Source organism: Kryptolebias marmoratus, linkage group LG14, assembly GCF_001649575.2.
Source record: "Kryptolebias marmoratus isolate JLee-2015 linkage group LG14, ASM164957v2, whole genome shotgun sequence".
Taxonomy (NCBI): domain Eukaryota; kingdom Metazoa; phylum Chordata; class Actinopteri; order Cyprinodontiformes; family Rivulidae; genus Kryptolebias; species Kryptolebias marmoratus.
In genome coordinates this window covers 4,852,649-4,872,833 of record NC_051443.1, presented here as the reverse complement: position 1 = coordinate 4,872,833, position 20,185 = coordinate 4,852,649, and the positions used below count along the sequence as shown (strand labels likewise).

At 38.6% G+C, this 20,185-nt stretch overlaps 1 protein-coding gene across 12 annotated transcripts in view; it reads left to right on the top strand.

Moving 5' to 3' along the window:
• Nucleotides 1–16,846, top strand: part of mast4 (microtubule associated serine/threonine kinase family member 4) — a 149,618-nt gene extending 132,772 nt beyond the window's left edge. For 11 of the 12 annotated variants that reach the window (XM_017427532.3, XM_017427536.3, XM_017427534.3 and 8 more), the window contains 10 exons: nucleotides 107–229; nucleotides 2,004–2,113; nucleotides 3,141–3,262; nucleotides 4,463–4,677; nucleotides 7,281–7,481; nucleotides 7,838–8,064; nucleotides 8,724–8,846; nucleotides 9,290–9,426; nucleotides 10,693–10,877; nucleotides 10,996–16,846. In XM_017427532.3, the coding sequence (XP_017283021.1) occupies nucleotides 107–229; nucleotides 2,004–2,113; nucleotides 3,141–3,262; nucleotides 4,463–4,677; nucleotides 7,281–7,481; nucleotides 7,838–8,064; nucleotides 8,724–8,846; nucleotides 9,290–9,426; nucleotides 10,693–10,877; nucleotides 10,996–14,534 (4,982 nt within the window). In that variant the 3' untranslated portion in view covers nucleotides 14,535–16,846. The remainder of the gene's footprint in view (nucleotides 1–106; nucleotides 230–2,003; nucleotides 2,114–3,140; nucleotides 3,263–4,462; nucleotides 4,678–7,280; nucleotides 7,482–7,837; nucleotides 8,065–8,723; nucleotides 8,847–9,289; nucleotides 9,427–10,692; nucleotides 10,878–10,995) is intronic. The other variant, XM_017427535.3, reaches the window with a different exon arrangement.
• Nucleotides 16,847–20,185: the final 3,339 nt, after the last annotated feature.

Here is a 20,185-nt window from a genome sequence, read left to right as displayed (position 1 = left end):
GGAAATGCAACATAAGCATTTCCTCACCTCAAGTGTTCAACTGAAGCGTTCGAGTGGTGTGTGTGTATGTTTTTTATCTGCATTTGTCCCAAAAATCTGTTCTTAGGTGGAGCCTCTGAAGTCAAGCAGCATCAGTTTTTCCACAACCTGGACTGGAACAGCCTTCTGAGGCAGAAGGCTGAGTTTATTCCTCAGCTGGAGTCCGAAGATGACACAAGCTACTTTGACAGTGAGTTACCAGTTACTGAGAAAAGATAACATAAGGAAACATACGGTATGTGTATAAAAAATATTGTTTTTCTCTCATTATCCTCTGTTTTTTTAAAGTGTTCAAAATAGTGTTCAAAAAGACATTTAAGGACTTGTGTTTTTGTAGTTTAGATTGAGTCCAGCTTATTTTAATCAGTCAGTATGAGACACTGAAGCCCCTAATGTTTCTTTAGCCCAAAAATAAATAAAGAAGTGCTGTCCAAAAGTTTTTTTCATGAGCTCTTATTATTAGTGTCAAAGGACTATTGATCCATGAGTAGAATTGTAAGCTCTGGTTAAAAAGCAGAAAGTCCAAAAGACAGCCAGAGTTGGTAGTCAGCTTTAACACAGACCACTGGTCTTTTACTGTCCTCATACACTGTTTACTATTCTTTGATTATAATTAAAACTCAATTTATATACATTTAACACAACCAGGTTAGTTACTTAAAAACCTACAATAATTGCTATAAATTGCAAGTTTAAAAATCCCATAATCTGATTAGAAATCACTGAAAATTAGAACTTTTGATCTGATTTTATAATCAGTATTTGTTCTAATATAAATTATATTTTTAAGGGTTCAATGTTTCTGAGTTTGCCAACAAGTGTGACTGTGTTGGCAAAAATAACTTGTTTTGTACTATAATGGCCTTAAAGTAAAAGTTTTGTAAATGTGCATCATATTGAAGTAAATCATGGCATTTTGCCACAGTTTATTAAAAAAAATACAAAAAAACCAACAAAACCTTAATAACCTTGGTACTGGAACCCAGGTATCCCACATGAAAGTTTGTTTCAATATCTAATGCACCAACTAAGGATCAACTGCCAGTAGGACCATTGCAGTTTTTAGAAACAATTACTCTGCCAGTTTTGCTCCCCTATTTTTTTTAACATAATCAAGCACCTGTGCTGTTGGTAATTTTTTTCTCAGTAAAACAGAGGAAGAGGAGCAATCTGCTGCACTGCTGCCTTCACATGAAGGACAAGTCAGAAAATATATAATTCATTCTCTGATCTAGTGATGAGTGTTAGACATGGTTACATCTACAAATAAATTGTCAAAAGGTGAATACATGTTATTGAATCTTTATTGAATCTTATTGTTAATGCTTTAGATTATGAATACAAAATCTTCACTTTTTAACAATTAATTATAATTTAATTAAAATGGCAGGATATAGTGATAGACAAGAAAGCACAAAATGTTCCTTATTGATTTATAAATGTCATCCTGAACATGATTCTTTTGCTGATATAGTGAAATGTTGTTCATGCAGTTTTTTGCCCATTATCCTCCACTATCCTAGAGAATAGTGGGAACATTTTTCTCTTTGTCACTTTTGTGTCTGATGTGTTTGTGGTGGACCTCCATATTTAGATTTTACAGTGAGGACAAACTATGATCTGGTGCAAAAAGAGAGCAAATCACTTACACTTGCCGAATTTGATGGGATTTTTGCACAAACATACAAGTTGCACTATTTGCTTTGTTGATATAACACTGAGAGGGAGAAAATAGCAGGGCTATTTATCTGCGTGGTTTGGCTTAAAAAGTTAATTAGTTGTAGATGTACATCCAATGATTACTCTCTGCAAGTTTCATTAAAATTTATGTTGCTTCATGGGATATTTTGCTAACAGACACATGAATGCACACACACACAGGGAAAACATTATTGTTCGCCTTCACTTTTGGTGGCAGGTGATAATGAAAGAAAACTAAAACTTAAACCTCCTGTCCTTCTCAGCTCGGTCTGAGAGATATCATCACCTGGAAACTGAGGAAGATGACACAAACGATGAAGACTTCAATGTGGATCTGCGGCAGTTCTCCTCTTGCTCTCATCGATTTTCTAAGGTGCGTCTCTAATCTCCCTCCTCAGATTGTTTGAGGGTGCAGTTTACACAAAGCTGTTTCTCAGTGAAACTGTAACATTTATGTTGCAGTTCAGCTGTTCATCTACATGACAACAGTGGTTGGATTCTCTCACATTGCAATTTTTTAAAACTACGTCTAAGAATGGAATGTTTTGGACTCTCATTTGCATTTCAAAGGAAGCCATAACCCACCACAGCAATCATTAGCTGTTTTGCACATGCTCGAGTACATCAACTACAATAACAATGGCGGATAGCAGTGTGCTGTTTGTTACTCAACCTTTTCAACATATAGCAGAAACTCAACCTCACTGAAAGTCCAAACAAAAGTGTGTGTTTACCATTTTGGAAGTAACTGTTTACATGCTAGAGAGACTGGTGTCCAGGAGATCGGCCTCATGTAAACAGGGCCTAAGTCTCATGTTAATAGATAAGCATCACCATTACTTCCAAAACCATTATTCATGTAAATGAGCTGATGGCCTCATCTGTTCTCATTCTTTACTCCTGGGAAAGGAAGAATAAGTACTTGGTGTTTCATATGGAAATCTGCATCTGGAAATCTTAGTTTCGTTCCTCCTTACCCCCCACACTATTAAACATTGGTTTAGGCTTTGCATATATTTTCTGCTTGCAAATCAGATGTTTTAGCAGCAAAGTGTGAACAATACACAGTACAGTCCTTCCAGCTGGGAGTCGTGCTGCATTGCAGTCTCCCCTCTCACATCAAGACAAAACATTACAGCAATTCTCAGAAGCAGCAGGCAGAGACAGCCAGTGGAAATGTTGAGCTATGCCAAATCTTTTTCCCCAGCTGCACCTAAACTCAATGTTTCTGAGACACACGATAACACACACGCAGCGCTACGTGAATGAAAGGTCCCAGTGACTGTTCAGTATTTAATCTTTACTGTCCATTTGCTATTTTTGTTTCAATCTCTGGGCATTGAACAAGATTTTGCAACCTAATCTGTATGTAGTGAAGTGAATAATTTGTTGGTTGTCAGGTTTACAGCAGCCTGGATTTGTCTCGAGGACATCTGGAGGAGAAAGGAGAGACGGAGGAGAAGAAGAGTGAGAGCCCATTGACTGTGGACTCTCTCAGCTGGACACCAGACTTTCCTGAAATGTACAAGTACCTCAACTTCTACTGAAAGAGTAGCAGGAGTTATTTAAACACTTTACCTTGAATAAAAACAGATTGAATTAAAAACCTAGCATTCCTTTGAGGAATGAATATCACCCTCTGCATTTCATGCCAGAGTTTTAAACTAGGAACATCTTATGATGAGAACGGACAGAGCTACAGCCATTTTTGTCAAACCTTACCACAACATTGTGTGTAATGTCTAATGATATTTTGAGATTTTGCAAGATCTATTAGTTTGAGTTTGTGTTGATGATGACTCGGCTATTACAATATGAAAAATTAGCTCAATATCAGTAAATTTGAGTGATTCATTGCCATGTTTGTGTTGCCAAGGTCGATTAGCTGTGGGAGCCATTTCGAATTGGATTGACTCCAAATGTTAATAAGCTGTAGATGTACATCCACTGGATGTTTTATGAAAGTTTTATTAAAATCCTTCTAGTGATTCATGAGATATTTTGCTAACATATAAGCAGTGGTAGCTGTAACAGGTAATGCCAAAGTTTTAAGTATAGATATTTTGTAATGGGTAGCAGTCAGAGTATTCGTTAAGGATCATGCTAAGCTACTACCACACCAAATTTTAGCTCAATATTTGTGAAATTGACTGAGCTATAGCCATTTTTGTGTTTTTAAGGTCACTTTGCTGTGGCAGCCATATTGAATTGGGTGTACTCCACATGTTAGTCAGTTTTAGATGTACACCCAGTGATTTTTTTTCTGAGGGTTTTCATAAAATTCATCCAATGGTTCATGAAATGTTTTATTTACAGACACAGACTCCAGTAGCAAAGTTTTAAAAATAGATCTTGTGTGATCAGTTAGCTCTCAAAGTATTAGTAGGGAATGACTCTCAGTTACTACCACACCAAATTTTACCTCAATATATTTAAAGGTTACTGAGGTTTAGCCATTTTTGAATTCTATAGTCAGTTGGCAGTGGCAGCCATCTTTATCTGGGTTGACTCCAAAGGTTAGATGTACATCCAGTGATTACTTTCTGAAATTTTCATTAAAGTCCCTTCACTGGTTTATGAGATATATTACTTACAAATGAACACAGACACAGGCAAAAACATTATTGCACTTTTTCTTTCTGCAGCAGGCGATAATAGAATTTATAGATACATTGAAGGATTTGGCTCACCTCATGAGAACCTTTTTGTCTTTTTGATCCAGGCCCTCATTGTCAAACTCGTCAGACACGGAGAGCACAAACCAGGGTCCTCGTCTAAGTTTGTTACCAAAGTTCGCCATCTCTGCTGAAAGTGAAGGCGATGACACATCAGGCCTCAGTGATCCCATCAAGGTGTCCTTCTCTATTGGAGAGCTCCCCCAGGATGAACCTGATGCCACCACTCCTGGCAGCACTCACAGTGGAGCCACGCTTTCTGGTACAAATTACAGAGTCGGAAATAACTTGTCTGCAGCCTCACAGAATAGTCAACCTCTAACTTATGCAGTTTTGGATGAACTGAGTGAAGAAGAAAATCAAACATCTACTTTGTATAAGACCTATCAACTTCTGTAGGCTTGATTTGCGGGATTTGAATTTTACCCCTTTTTATTAGGGTTCAAATTGAACTAAAGGCATTTATTCTTTTGGCAGTGAATTATTAGACTATACTCAGTATTTACCAGAAAGCAGACTATTTCACAATTAACATTTTATGACAATTAAAAGAAATAAAATAGAAAAGACATAGGGGGACAAAAGAAAGAAGGAGAAAACAAAATAAAATAAAGCTTTTGCAACAACATAGAATTGTATAATAAATCATCAATATGGTCACAAGAAGATGGTATAAAAGTCATAACTTAAAAAAATAATTAACTATTATAAAGGTTAAACAACAGAAATCTTTGCTTTTCAGGCAGATTGAAGATGAACATATGCAATACTAAAATATTTAAAAAATATTAACTGTTTTGAACAAGGTGGTTTTGGTTTAGGGTTTGATTAAACTATAACTAAACTGACAGAGTATGTTTTAGTCACTTTGGAGTTTCTTTGAAATAGTGGAGAGAACTAGACTTGAACCAAATTAAGATTAGTTTAGGAAAAGTAAGTTAAAGTAAGAAAAAAAGAATATTCCTTCAGCATTTTCAAGGTGATAAACTAGCCAAATATCTATCTTAGCACAGCAGCCAAGATAAAGAGATACAGAGCTGTGTTGGGCAGAAGCATGGCGTTACTCACTGGGTTTGACAGGTTGATGGCCCTGTTTAAACCCTGTGGCAGCATAAGGCGGATGAAGCCCAAAAGGGTTTATGCTCAGTAGGTTAGCGGTCTATCCAAAGGTCACAAAGGGTGGTCTGATGGTTTTCAGCTGATGGTTTCAGGACTCAAGGCCGTATTTCATAATCATCCTTGCCAGCAAGCTTGATACAGACGTTTTGGCTGTCTTATCTTGAGTTTGGATCAGGAATGTAAACTTTGGCTTGATAACATTCGCCTAATTAACAGATTACTGCTGGAACTGATATAAAACAATTACTGCAAGCTTATATCAGAGTAGAACAAGTCTTTCAGTATGAACTTGAAGTAATACATTTTTTACTAAGTTAACAGAATAAGAAATGGATAAAGAGAAAAAAACACTAGAAACACAAGGGAGAGTCTGGTGAATCTGATGTTTACGCTTAATTATAGTAAAGATGTGAGCAGCATCTGACTAAATCAATCTGATTTGCAGCCAATAAATTACTTTTTTGTCACGAGTTAAGTTTCCAGAAAGATGGGTCTGATTCTTGGAAATTCTAAGAAAAATATATTCTTTGTCTTTTACACTTTAAGTTTATTATACTTATTGTATATAAAATGAAGATTACATATTTTGACTACTGTAATGATCTGTAACTAAGATCAAGTCATAATGAAACAGTTAACTTCAAAAGAACACATCAAACACTTTAAAGCACTTAATGGTTGACATTACTTAAGTTTACCAACCTAGAAAGGAACATTTTATGAACAAACATCTTGTCACATTTCAAACAAATTTTAGCATTTAACACAAATTGCTTGAAACTAGAAGGATTTTTTTTCAGTCCAAAGAGGGAAGTAGAAAGTACAGAGGAAGGGAAGAATGCAAAGCCAAACTTTATACTTTATTAGGCAACAGTTCAAAGGGGGGATACCAAGAGGTCAGAGGTTGTAGGAGCTGCACCATGCAATAGTAATTATGATTAATATACAGTACTGTGCCAAAACTTTAACCTCCCCCTTGAACTATTGATGAAGACTACGTTCACAGATTACAAGAAAGTCTAACTGCATGGTAGGAAAATTAAAAAAAAAACTAAAGAGAGCATTAAGATTTGTACAATTCTCTATTGTTTTCTACAAGAAATATTTTTAAATATATCACTGTAAAACATCAACTAACAAACAGATAAATTAAAGCTCATTTGTCCACAGGTTTCAAAGCAATACAAAAAGAAAAGTTTCAATTAGTTTTGTTTATTTATAAACAGCATCTTTTGTGCAAAACAGGACAATTCAGTGCAGTTTAATAACTATTATCTATTTTTTTATTGAGATTTACTCTTGTAATTTACTATTGTTGGTTAGAATTTTGTGCATATGTTTTTTTATATGTTTTTAAAAACTTCAACCATTGTATGACACCTTATGATCTTTTTTACTTTTCAGTATTTGTTCATATTAAATATTACAAATATAATATGTGAACACACTGGAGGTACTGGAAGGTGGAAAGGCTTTTATTTTCTTTTAAAATTTGAATGCAAGTCAGGCTTGTTTTCTTTCCATTTTCCATCTTTATGGTAAGCTCAGCCAGCAGGCTGCAGGTTGGATCTGTTTATACAGTTTGATGTTCAGACATGAAGAACTCAATAAGGAAGAACATAAGCAATGCTCTAAAATCTAACTTTTCAACTTTTTCTATGTAATTGTTGACTTTTTTCATTTTCCTGCCTGCATGTTTAGCAGTAATTGTGAGCCTAATTCCTGCACATCTTTTGTAATAATTAGGAAGTTTCTCTGAACATCTGGACCAGCTGACACCCAGAGGTGTGGGTGCAGAGATCCCCGACAGTATCAGTCACTCCTCCACAGATCAGGAGCCTCAGACCTCGTCTCTCCGACCAGACAATGCTGCTGGGAAGACCAGAGCTGTGGCTAAAGTCCCTAAATCTGTCTCAACTGGATCCCTTTCTTTGATGATCCCTGGAGGTATGCCCACCCACAGACTAACAGAACACAACCACACACTGAGCCTGTTTTAAAAATCTGTTTCTTCAGAGTACTGTATGTCTGAATGACAAATCAAAGACAGCACTTTATGTATCTGTGCAAAATTGTCCCAGTGTGATACCTAGAGCTCCATTTTAAAGTGTGACTGAGCAAACACTTGAGTCCAAACTACTAACAACAAATTATGCAGTTAGAGCAAAAGATCTGTACTGCTGGGAGAGAAAATCTGATTAGTTTCACAGCATCCCCTCAGTCCTGACTTCAGAACCAGGTTAGGTCTTGATTAAATAAAATAATCTGCTCAGGTGGTGATTGTTTGTTTCTTATTTTCTCAGATGTCTTCGGAGTGTCTCCTCTGGTCAGCCCACTGTCTCCTTACTCCCTCTCCTCGGACCCATCCTCGAGGGACTCTTCTCCCAGCAGAGACTCCTCCCTCTGCAGCACCAACCCACGACAGCCTGTCGTCATCCACAGCTCCGGGAAGAAGTTCGGCTTCACGCTGAGGGCCATCCGTGTGTATGCTTGTGACAGTGACATCTACACCGTCTATCACATGGTCTGGGTAAGGAAGTGGCAGACAAAAAAAAAAATAAATTAGTAAAGCCAGTATCTCAGTAAGCAGCGACTATGAACATAAATTGGACTTTTGACAAAAAACTCTCTTTAATGTCAAAGTGAAATCAGATTTCTACAAAATAGGTTAGTGCATAAATATTCACCCCCTATAAAGTGACTGTTTTAGTTCAACTCAGGGAAAAGATAGTAAGAGAGACCACCAAGACACCTGTTAGCACTCTGAAGGAGTTACAAGCTACAACAGGTGTCTTGGTGGTCTCTCTCACCATTCTCCTTCTTCACGGTCACTCAGTTTATGAGAACAGTCTGCTCTTGGTAGATTTACGTATGTCCCATATGTCTTACATTTTTTGATGATGGATTTATCAGAACTCCTGGGGATGTTTAGGGCCTTGGAAATAATTTTGTATTCATCTCCTGACTTATACTTTTCAATAGTATTTTCTCTGAGTTTAAATAAGACAGTCACTTTCAATCTTTCTTCTATGCAATAAAAAATCACTACAATATACAAATGGAACAAAACTAAAAAGACTGCGGTAGAAAAGTTATTTTGTTTTATTTTTCTGCTTTGAATAAGAATTCAGAATTCTCTGAAAAATATTATATTGACCCTATTAATAAAGATATGTGTTTGTTAATCAGAACGTAGAAGATGGCGGGCCGGCACATAAAGCAGGACTCAAAGCTGGAGACCTGATTACTCACGTGAATGGAGAACCGGTTCACGGTCTCGTTCATACTGAAGTGGTGGAGCTCCTGCTAAAGGTAACTATGAAAATATTTCCATCTTTAAACTGCAGCTCTTTGAATTTAATACTGTTTTTCTTGTGTTTGACAACTTAACTTCTCATAAATTAATTCAATAGTTATTTCAATAAAAATAACAAAATAATCAATTTGTGCTACTTCTAAGATGTTTGTGCAGAGAAGTATGTACGTGATGTGTAACAATAATTTAAGAAATTTATACAAAAAAACTGCTTATTAAGCACCATTATTGTAAAAGTTTCAAGATTGAAATTAAAAACAAAACTTTGCATCACAAATGGTCTAACTGTACATACATTCATTAAACTCTATCAGCCCACAGTTCTGCAGCCTGACCTAATAATTTGTAAAAATCCTAACAATTAAATAAATTATTAAGGACTGTGGAATATGTTTATCTGATAAGTTTTACTAAATGTAAACATTTTCTTTCATTTCAGAGTGGTAACAAAGTGGCCATCTCTACAACTCCCTTTGAAAACACTTCAATAAAAACTGGACCAGCCCGAAAGAACAGCTACAGAAGCAAGATGGTGAGGTGTGGCAAAAAGTCCAAAAAGGAGAAAACCTCAGAAAGGTACAAACTACAAACTCTTTGGCCTACTAATTAAAATGTAGAAATGTGTAAAATTAACTTTATTTTGGTGTCAAGGCATCTTTATTTTTTTTTATTTATTTATTTTGGACATATCCTCAGTAGTGGATTTTGGGTTCATCTTACCTTTCGGCTACTACTACTAGACACCCTGACCCAAAGAAGGCCCTGCCAAGGATGATTGAGCCTCAATGTGTTTTTTTTTAAGCCAACTGCTTTTGTTGAAGAGCAAAGGTTAGGATAAAAAAGCAAGTTTGACTTTTAGGTTATTAAAGGTGGGCATTAAAGGTAATTGGTGAATTTGCTTGTTGACATGTACTACTGGTTTTAAATGTCTTATATTTGTGGTACTTAGTACTTAGATCTTAGTTTACTGAGGTGGTACTAATAGTGAAAAATCAGAGAACCAGTTGTTCTTTTTTGTTTGTTTTATTTCTTCGTAAGACATTTTTAAAGCAAAATTACTACTGTATCTATGGAAAACACAAAAGGAAAATAGATAACATTTCTGAAACCCACACATGCTCAGGGAAAACGGGTAAATGCCACAGATAAAGACCCCAGCTGAGCTCTAAACCAAGGACCTTCCTGCACTGCCACCGTTCGACTGTGTAGTCTTAGGTCCAGTCAAATAGGTAGCAAAATATTTACTCCGTCTTTCCCTAACCTCTCTTTGTTTTCTATTTTAGTAAAAAACTTCACAATGTTGAAAGATGGAAAGAAACTTTTCAGACTGAAGGTCTGTTGTGGTGAATAAGAAACTGTTCCAAAGATGATAACAGCACTGAATCATTTATTTTTACAATTAGAAAGTTTGATCAGCTCCTTTAAAAGTTTCAGATAAAAACTGATTATTTTTTAAATCAATTAGAAGAAATGTAAGCAAAAAAAGAAAAATCTATCTTACAACACTTTGTTTTTACAAGGTTTCATAAAACTCAAATTTATTTATATGCTCATTAAATGTTTTAAAGGACCAATGGAAATACTTTCAACCCTTTTATTCCTAAATGTATTTTATCACTTTTGCAGAAATGTCTTTGGCATAGCCTTGACATTTCTCCTGTTTGTCTCTAGGAGGCAGACTGGTGACACTGTGGGAGTATTTTAGAAAAGTGGCTCATTTTCTCTTTAAAACAACTTATTTTTAAATACTACACTATTGTAGTATTTAACCTCCTTATGTAGTTTTTCATAAAAAGAAAACTTTATATTAATTTTTTTTTTCATTCTCTCACTGTTTTGCAGGCGGCGCTCTCTTTTCAGACGTTTTGCCATGCAGCCCTCCCCTCTGCTTCACACCAGCCGCAGTTTCACCTCCCTCAACCACTCTCTGTCATCTGGTGAGAGTCTCCCTGGCTCCCCCACCCACAGTCTCTCTCCCCGTTCCCCTACTGCTGCCCTGCGAACAACACCAGATTTCACCGTGTCAGGTGGAAATATTACATTACAGTGGAAAAAAAAAGATCCATCTGTTAATCCAGAACAGTTTCACTATTTAATCATTTTAATTTACTGAAATTCATTTTGTTTTGTGCTCATGATTTCCAGGTGGTAATTCGTCTCAGAGCAGCTCTCCCAGCTCCAGCGCTCCAAACTCCCCCGCAGGTTCAGGCCATGTTCGTCCCAGCACTCTGCATGGCCTTGGCCCCAAGCTTCCGGGTCAGAGGCTTCGACAGGGGAGACGCAAGTCTGCCGGCAGCATTCCACTGTCTCCTTTAGCACGCACACCTTCACCCACCCCCCAGCCGACATCTCCTCAGCGTTCGCCCTCTCCCCTTCTCAGTTCTGTACCAATTTCCAAGACGACCCAACCTTTCCCAGTCAAGATACACTCCCCTCCCACAATCGTGCGCCATATTGCCTGCCCCAAAAGTGCTGAGCCACCTCGCTCACCCCTCCTTAAGCGTGTTCAGTCTGAAGAGAAGCTCTCCTCATCCTACACGGGAGAGAAGAAACATCTTTGTTCCAGAAAACACAGCTTGGAGGTAACCCAAGAGGAAGTGCCGGATGAGGAGCTGACGAGTGGCGAGCGGGATCACACTGTACTTCAGAGCTTGGACGAAACTAGCAGCGAGCTTCTGGCAATCCACCGCATACGACCTGTTGAACAGGGCTGTCTAAAGAGGCCCATCGGGCGTAAGTTAGGCCGGCAGGAGTCTGTGGAGGAACTTGATAAAGAAAAACTGAAATTTAAGATGGTTGTGAAAAGACAAGAGTGGTCCGAGAGGAGAGAGTCTCTGCAGAAGCAAGACGCCCTGTGTGATTCTGACTCACTGCCTCTGTGTGCTGATGAGAGGGACGAACGTTTTCTGTTTCCAAGCCAAAACAAAACCCAGAGCAGCCCAGAGTGTAGCTCTCTGGGGACTAAAGCTGCTAGCACAACCCTTAAAGATGTTTTATACAAAAAACTGTCCACACGTGTCTGTGAAGCCAACAGTGAACCATCTTTTGGGAGCTGTGAAAGTGAAGTAACCTCCCGAACAGCTTCCTGCTCCACTCACACTGAGTGGCAGCACTCTCGACTGGGTAAAGACAACATGAAGCCTGACAGACTGGACTTTAAAGCTCCCAACATTGAGTTCACCAGGAAGAGGTTGTCATTTGAAGAAAGAGAAGACTGCCTGTGTCGGTTGTCGTCTGGCCTCCATGAGAACCTCCACTTTGGCTCCATGAGGTCCAAGAGTCTACAGCTGGACACAGCCATGTCTCATGACCACATGAAGGGAAGTTTTCACTCAAGTCCTGAAGGCCTGCCCCCCAAACTTTTCTCAGGAAGAGGAGAGAGTGCTGTGGAAAAACTACAGCTCATCTCTGCTGAGGCTCCTCTAAGAAAAACCTCATCTGAATACAAACTTGAGAGTCGCCATGTTTCTTCCCTTAAACCACTAGAGGGTACCTTGGATATTGGTTTGCTTTCAGGACCAAGACTCTCCAAAACAGAAACATGTCTGTCTAAGATGGCAGACAATATATGCGACACTGTCTCTGTGAGTCTATCAGTATGGCTTAAAAGCCCAACTGAGAAACAGATCACCATCCCTCACCTGAAGTCCTCTGACAAGATAAAAAACTTGACAACCTGTTCACCAAGCTCTGAAGCAGTTTCTTCTTTAAACAGCACAGTTGTTTCCAAAGAGCAGTCAGCGAAAGCAGCTGTAGAAATTAAAATCAGTGCTGGTGGTGAGAAGACACACGAAAAACACAGAGAACCATTAAAGGCTTCAGTGGAGACCTTCACTGTCAAACAGGAGAGCTGGCCTGGTGTGAAGGCCTCGTCCTCCTTGACTCATCGACATAGCTCCCAGTTCTCCTCTGCTGGAAAAACCCCTTCCATACGGGAAGTGAGCAATGAAGATCAAGAAGATGAAGTGGAGCAGAAGGAAGTTGCACCACACGCATCACAAAACACCAACAAAACATCTTTGATTACAGCAGAACTGGAGGTGAACAGTAAAACTCTTACACAGGAGGAGATTCCAGGTGCTGCTGCTGCAGGTGAAACATTACCTGCCCCCCCGAGGCAGAGCACAAACTCTGGTTTGGATACAGGTCAGCATGAGAGCTGTGAGAAAAGAAATGCTGCTGTACAGAACTTAAACATGACCTCAGTATCAGAGGTGACTGTGCAGAACATCTCTGCTTCTGAGAATGTGCTTTCTAAACAGAAACCACTCAGCATCTGCTACTCAAACACACAAACACCAGTTTCTGTCACAACATCAGCATTTGAACATGAATGTGATAATAAATCTAGCAGTTTAAAATCCAAAGTTGACTGCGAAACATCTGCTGGTGAGTCAAACATATCAGCTGTAAAAGAGGCTGAAAAAACAGGCAGCACAGCTTCCAAAATCAACACTTGTACCACTGACATACAGCCAAACAAAGAGGTTTGTGTAGTAAACATGAGCTGCTCATTAAACTTTACTACAAATGACAAAGTAAGTGTGAAAAAAAATGATAACACTGTATCTGCTTGTGCTGTAGAAGACAAATTACAGAAAAAAGAAGCACCCGTTTTATCAAAAAACACAGGTGTGGTGAAAAATTTAGAGCAGGCGTCAAAAGAATTCCCAAGTGAAAAAACAGTACACAAATCATTTGAGTCCAAATGTAAGAAGGAAAACCCTGTTGTCTTGTCTGCAAAAGGAAAAGATTTAGCTTCAGCAGCTGCAGATGAAAACGTCTCAAGTTCCAGAAGTAAGTCCAGACCTGATCCAGAACCTGTAACACCCACATTTGTGAAGGAGGCAAAAACAATGGAAATAAAGTCCCACAGCACAACATCTCCAGTCCCAGTGATTAAATGGAGTCCAAACTTCAAACAATCTGCGGCAATAATGTCAAACTTTCAAGCAACTCGTGATGCTAAACACAAAGAAGTTTTGCTGTTGTCCCCAAGAAGCAGAGTTAAGCAGGCAGAGGTTGTTCAGCCAATGCCGTCAACAACTCATGGTGATGTAAAGCAAAAAGTGACTCAGCCCAAAAGTTCTGTAACAATAAAAGACAACACAGACACAAAGTCAAAACCTTTTCCTCCTAAAACACTCACAGCAACATCCACTTGTGTTGCAAAACAAAGTCTGGATGTCAAACCTAAAGATCACTCACCCAAAAAACAAGGTAATCTTGATTCAAAACCAAAAGATGTCTCACCTCTTGCTGCTCCTCAGCTTCAGCAGCTCAGGAAAGAGCAACCATCAGATCTTTCCTCTCTACCAAATCCACCTCTGGTGCCACCAAAACCTGCAGTAAAAAAAGATACACACTCACCCAGCAGTGCAGCCGCTTCAGGCAGGTTCTCCAGCTGTGAGTCGATGGACAAGGCGTCAAAGGATGCACTCAAACCAGACAGTCACAAGGCCCCAGATAGCCAAATCCCACCCCCTGACAAGCAGCCATTATCCAGCAGGAAGGAGCAGGCTGACAAAAAGAAAAAAGACACAGTTCAAGAGGTCGCACAGAAAAGCATGAAAAAAGATTCATCCAGGGCTTCTCCCTCTGCCCTTAAAGACGCGGCAGACAAAGACAGTAGCAGATGTAAGCAGCAGAAGGAGTCGCCACAGAGTTCCTGTAACAAAAAGTGAAAACGGTCACTTCACAGAATCCAAACAAAATGTTCAAAATAGTTTGTGCAAGCATCATCATGCCTTCTTTATTTGATTTTGTATGAGGACCACACAAGCTGTTACCTGCTGATGTTTGAGCGAGTGTGTGTTTGTGTGTGTGTAGGTGTGTGTGCACGTGTGTTTTAATGCAGGAAATCATTTGCTGATTGTTTCTGATGTCAGTGTTTTTACTCTCAAGTCAAGTGAATGTTTAGAAATTTGTTTCTGTTCTTCACCAAATGCTTTGTGCAATCGTTGTGTCCGGGTCAGCGGGCTGTGATGTCCTGAAAAGTCAGTGCCATGAAAGATTTTGAATTGCACAATTAATTCGAGACTCGGAAGAGCCAATGCAGAGGTCTTTTCACGCAGTAAACCACACACTTTTACTCAGTTTAGCATTTTCTTCTGACAATTTTCTGCTTAGTACGATCCAATTGTTTGTGCATTGGGTTTTGTACAGTGTTACGCAGAGGGATGGCACTACCCCCTTTCTGTTTCACCTAAAGCTTAAAACAGAATCATGTTCCAGTTCTAGAAATTCTAAATTATTGAAGGGGCCTTAGACAAATGGGGTTTAGAACGTCTTGCTATTTTAGCCAGATGTGGTGTTTATTCACATTCCTTCAACATCTGTACATATATTTTTGATTTATATGCAATATGGTGTAAATATAACACTGTAAAACAGGGAAACATGGGCTTAAATGGTTGTTTGTACTATATGTAAAGATTTTGCAGTGTCATGTTTGTATGGTCAATATTAAGATGTTCTGCTTGATAACTGCGTGGTTTCTAGTAAGCTGCTGCAATGTGTCTCATCAAAGGTTTCCTCCTCTTTCTAACGTGTTTTCACATGTTCCAAAACTGACTCGAAGACAGAAAAAAAAAGACACAAGGGGCGAACTGAGCTTTTTCTTAAAATGTAGCATCAAATAAAAAACTGTGAGGGCTATCAGCATTTCCAAGAATGTCTTTATAGTTGATGACATGTTGCAAAGTAAATTCAGTGAGAAGAGTTCTGAAATGTAGTTTGACAAATGAAATGAACAAGCACTTTTGCATATGTGCAGTAGATTTTTTTAAATGTTTGAGCGTCTTCTCGTTGGCTTGAACTCGCATGAAGGTTTCAGGTGGTTCACTGTTGGGGTGTTGGTGCTGTTTTCAGTTATCTGTTGGGGTGTCAGACAGCCAGCTTAAACTTCATTGGGTGAAGAGTTCATGAGGAATCTTTAGTTTTTGCAGAATTTCTGTTCATGACATAAATGTGATGTTGGCGTGCTTGGTACGAGTCCTGTTGGCTGTCATGTATCCTCAGTCACTTTCAGCCTCTTACTCTAACATTTCTGTACTTATAGATGCCTTTAAACTGCAAACTTTATTGATAGCCTAAGACACTAGTGTTAGCTGTATTTCTTCTGTTATCAGTCTACATTAAAAAGCATAAATTTCTCTTCTACTATACAAAAAAAATATTTTAACCTGATAGAGTATACTTAAGTGTTCCACATTATATTTTAAGATGAATAATTGACTCCAGAGATTTTAATATGAAAATAATCGGAGCGTACCTACATTAGATATAATTGTATTGTTAGAACAAAATGCACCTTATTTTTTGCCAATATTAAATTTGAAGGCTGAATGAGAAAGAAATCCAGAGCTGAAAGTGGATCTAACATGTTAGCTTCAGCTATTACAACCCAATTAAAAGCACATTTGGTGTTTGTTTACAAAGCATCATGGATGTATATTTTGTTTTATGTCGATATGCCAAATCTTTGTTCTGTGTCTCAGAAGATGTTGCTTATTGCCACGTGAGACTTTGCCCCTCTTTGCCACCAGGATATTTGTTTGTGCGGTAATCAGTGTTTTTCATGTTAAGTTTGTCTGCTTGTCTTGTTTTTTTGTTTTGTTTTGGGGTTTTTTGGAGGGTGGGGGTGTTATGTTTTGTTTTTCTGTGTGTGCAGAACTAGTATTAGTTGAACTTGTTGACAACAATTTGTCTTTTAGAATATGTGCAATAAAAGTGTTTTGAGTTTTGTATTTTGCCCAAGAAAAGCTCTATGGATGTCATAGATGTTGTATATTAACAGATATTTATACTTCTAATGTTGTGTAAAACTGAAAATTAAAATGAGATTCTAAATTATTCTTTTTTGGTTTTTCATTTGACCTCGCATATAAACATTATTATTGAATTAAAGTTAGTTATAGGTAAGCCAGACTACATTCCCACTGTGTTCAAAGAAAGAGTCAAACTGCTGCTGAAAAATAAATGCTGTCAAACCATTCGTTCATTGGGTTCAAAATCATTTTTCTTCCTCACCAACTGATATTTTCTGATAATTTTGGGACTGCAGTGCTCTGCAGTCCCTCTGGGGACAAAATCAGTCAGAAGAAGACAGGTTTTTTATTTAATTCAGATCTGTGCATCAGTGCTATATACACAACTGTTCAGCTGTCAGGAACACCTGTCCAAAAGTAGAAACAGCATGAAGACCAAGAAACTCTCCACACATCAGGAACATAAAGAAGTACACATCAAGGTTCGGTTGTGTGTGTGTATACAAAAAAGGCCATGGAGCTATAATAAATCCATTATTAAATTAAAGGTTTAGCATTTCTAAAATTGCCTTTTATGCTAGAGTTTTAGACTGAGATCATCTTATGTTGAGAAATGACAAAAAAAAGTAATTTTGATCAAACCTCTAAATAATGATTTGTGCAGTCTTGCACTCGGAGTATGTGTTGTGAATGACTCTTGGCTACTACCACAACAAATTATAGTTATAGAGTTATTGCTATTTTGTGTTGTCTAATGCAAATTAGCTGTGCCAGCCATCTTGAATTAGACTGAATCCGAAAGTTAACCTTTTTTAGATCTACATCCAGTGATTACTTGGTCAAGTTTTCATTAAAATTCATCCAGTGGTTTGTGAGATTTTTTGCTGAAATACAAATACAGAGGTAACCTCAAATAGCCAATTTTTAAACAAAAGGTTTTGTGCAATCCAGTAGCATTGAGACTACATGTTAGGAATCAGTTTTACCTCAATATCTGAAAAACTGACAAAATCATAGCTATTTTTGTATTTTTAAAACTAGGTGGTTGTGGCAGCCATGTTAAAATCAGTTGTAGATGTCCAACAAATTATTTTTTTTCTGCAAGTTTAATTAAAATTTCTGATTGTATTGACTGTATTAAACTTCATGTAACTGAATGTGAATTGAACCTGTTTGCTTTTTGTATAGTTTTGTTGTGAATTGGCATTATATAAATAAACTCAATTGAATAATTTTACCTAATGTCACATGACTTTGGTGCAAGACGATCAGGTATTCAGAGTTCAACATTACATCATTTTATCATCCTTTATTTAGCCATTGAGATCACAGATCTCTTTTTTTAAGGGAGCCTGAAGGCACCCTAACATGCAAACACGCAAACATGAGGAGAACAAACTCCACACAGAAAGACCCCAGGTCCAACCCGGGGCTTTAACCTAGGACCTGCTTGCTTTGAGGCCACAGTGCTAACCACTAAGCTGTTATATTGTCATAATGAGCAAGAGACATAGAAATGATGCCATGCTGGCTTGAACGTCACCCGGATTAACAAGGTTCTCTTTAGATGTTTGGGAACCAGGATATTCTGATGAGAAATGGGCTACAGGAACAAGACATTCATGAACAAGGACAGAAAACTCAACACTGTTGGAATGCTACTACAGTATATGAGGAAGCCCAGAGAGAGGGGCTACACCCTCCCAATTTATGGAAACATAGGTACCCATCATCCAAATTGACTACGAAACAACTTCGGACCCAGTGTCCCAACAATCGAGATCGAAACCTGTTATCACACCTAGAGATTAATGAGGTACAACAACGATGCTTCAGCATGGGGGAGCCAGGACGACAGGTCGGGGGGAGATACTATCAACATCCCCACCAGCCATGTAAAGGGAACAAGTGCCATTGAAAAGCCATGAGAAACTGAATACAACGGCAGCTGAGCTGGAAATGACGATTGTAATCAAGCTAGACACTTATGACTTTCATTCTTTATCAAGTCTAAGTGACAAAGTACCCTCTAAAAGTCTGCGAGAAGATGTAAATGTGGCACTGCTAAGTATCCCAACTGACCCCATCACAAACACTAATAAGCTAGTACACACCACAGCAACAGCACAAATCCTTGGCATACTTGGCTATAAGATCAAGCCTACAAGCAATAAGGAGCGTTGTTCCACATACAGGAGGAAAGTGAACTGAAGAAAGATCCATCCATTTTCTTTACCCGCTTCTCCATTCCGGGTCATGTGGAGCTGGTGCCTATCTCCAGCAGTCACTGTGTGAAAGGCGGGGGACACCCTGGACAGGTCACAAGTCAATGGCAGACTGAAGAAAGATTCACCACAAAAATACTGCAACATGCGACAATGCCTCAAAGCTCTGGCTACTTGTCTAAGGAGGTACACTCAAGAAGCAGACAGTAAGAAGAGCTGGACTGCACCAGGACAGGGCCTGACATGATCCATACCTACTGGCTAAAGAAACTGACTACTCTCCATGAATACCTAGCAGCATGAATGCCTCCGCTCTTCCTTGTGCCGTCCTCATGTCCTGGGGGGGTGGATATGGGTCCCCACACTCACCAAATATTCCTGAGAAACCTTATAGATACATATAGATACACATACATATATACATAACTAGATTCAGGTGTCTGTCAGATACACCTTTAGTTGGGCTGCGGTTGTCACTAAATACCCTCTTGTATTACCTGGCTCTGTGTACTTTCCATTGAAGTTATAATTATCATCATATACTGCATATGCTTTTTGTTGTTGTGGATTCTTTGTTTTGTTTTTTCTTTCTGCAGGTCCTGTGGCAGAGTTCAAAGGTGTTAACTTGTTTTATCTCTATGGTTTTTTTCTTCAAACCTTTTCCTCCATCTCTTTTCCCCATTCACTTTCTTCTTTCTCATCTTTGTGTCCATTACAATTTAAATAAACCCAAAGCAATTTCTAATAAACTTTCATATACCAAGGGGAACATCATGGTGAAAGCCATAATGTTCCGCTTGTGAAAGCAAATCTGTTGGGCCTTACCCTGACATTCAGATGACAATTCTGAATGCCACACAGCTGGACAGGACACGTTAAAAAAAAAAAAATAATAAATACGTAGCAGCACAAACAAGCCAGCTGCTAATGGAAGGGACCAACCCTTAGTAGCTGACCTGGACTTCACTTCAAGCTCAAGGCCTCTACCAGAGGCCTGGAAGCTTGAGGGTTCTGCTCAGTATCTTAGCTGTTCTTAGGACTGCACTCTATTGGACAGAGATCTCTGAGGTTGTTCCTGGGATCAGTTGGAGCCACTTTTCCAGTTTGGGGGTCATAGCACGGAGTGCTCTGATGACCACTGGTACCACTGAGGCTTTGACTTTCTCTATTTCCTCTTTCAGCCCTTGGTATTTATCAAGCTTCTCATGCTTATTCTATCACAACTGCCTTCATTTATAGCTTGATGACCACTACAATGGTTAGCCATCACCTGTATGTCAGTACCATAGTATCTTAGCCCCGTTATTCTCTGGAATCTGGAATAAAAGTGGAGTCTTCCAG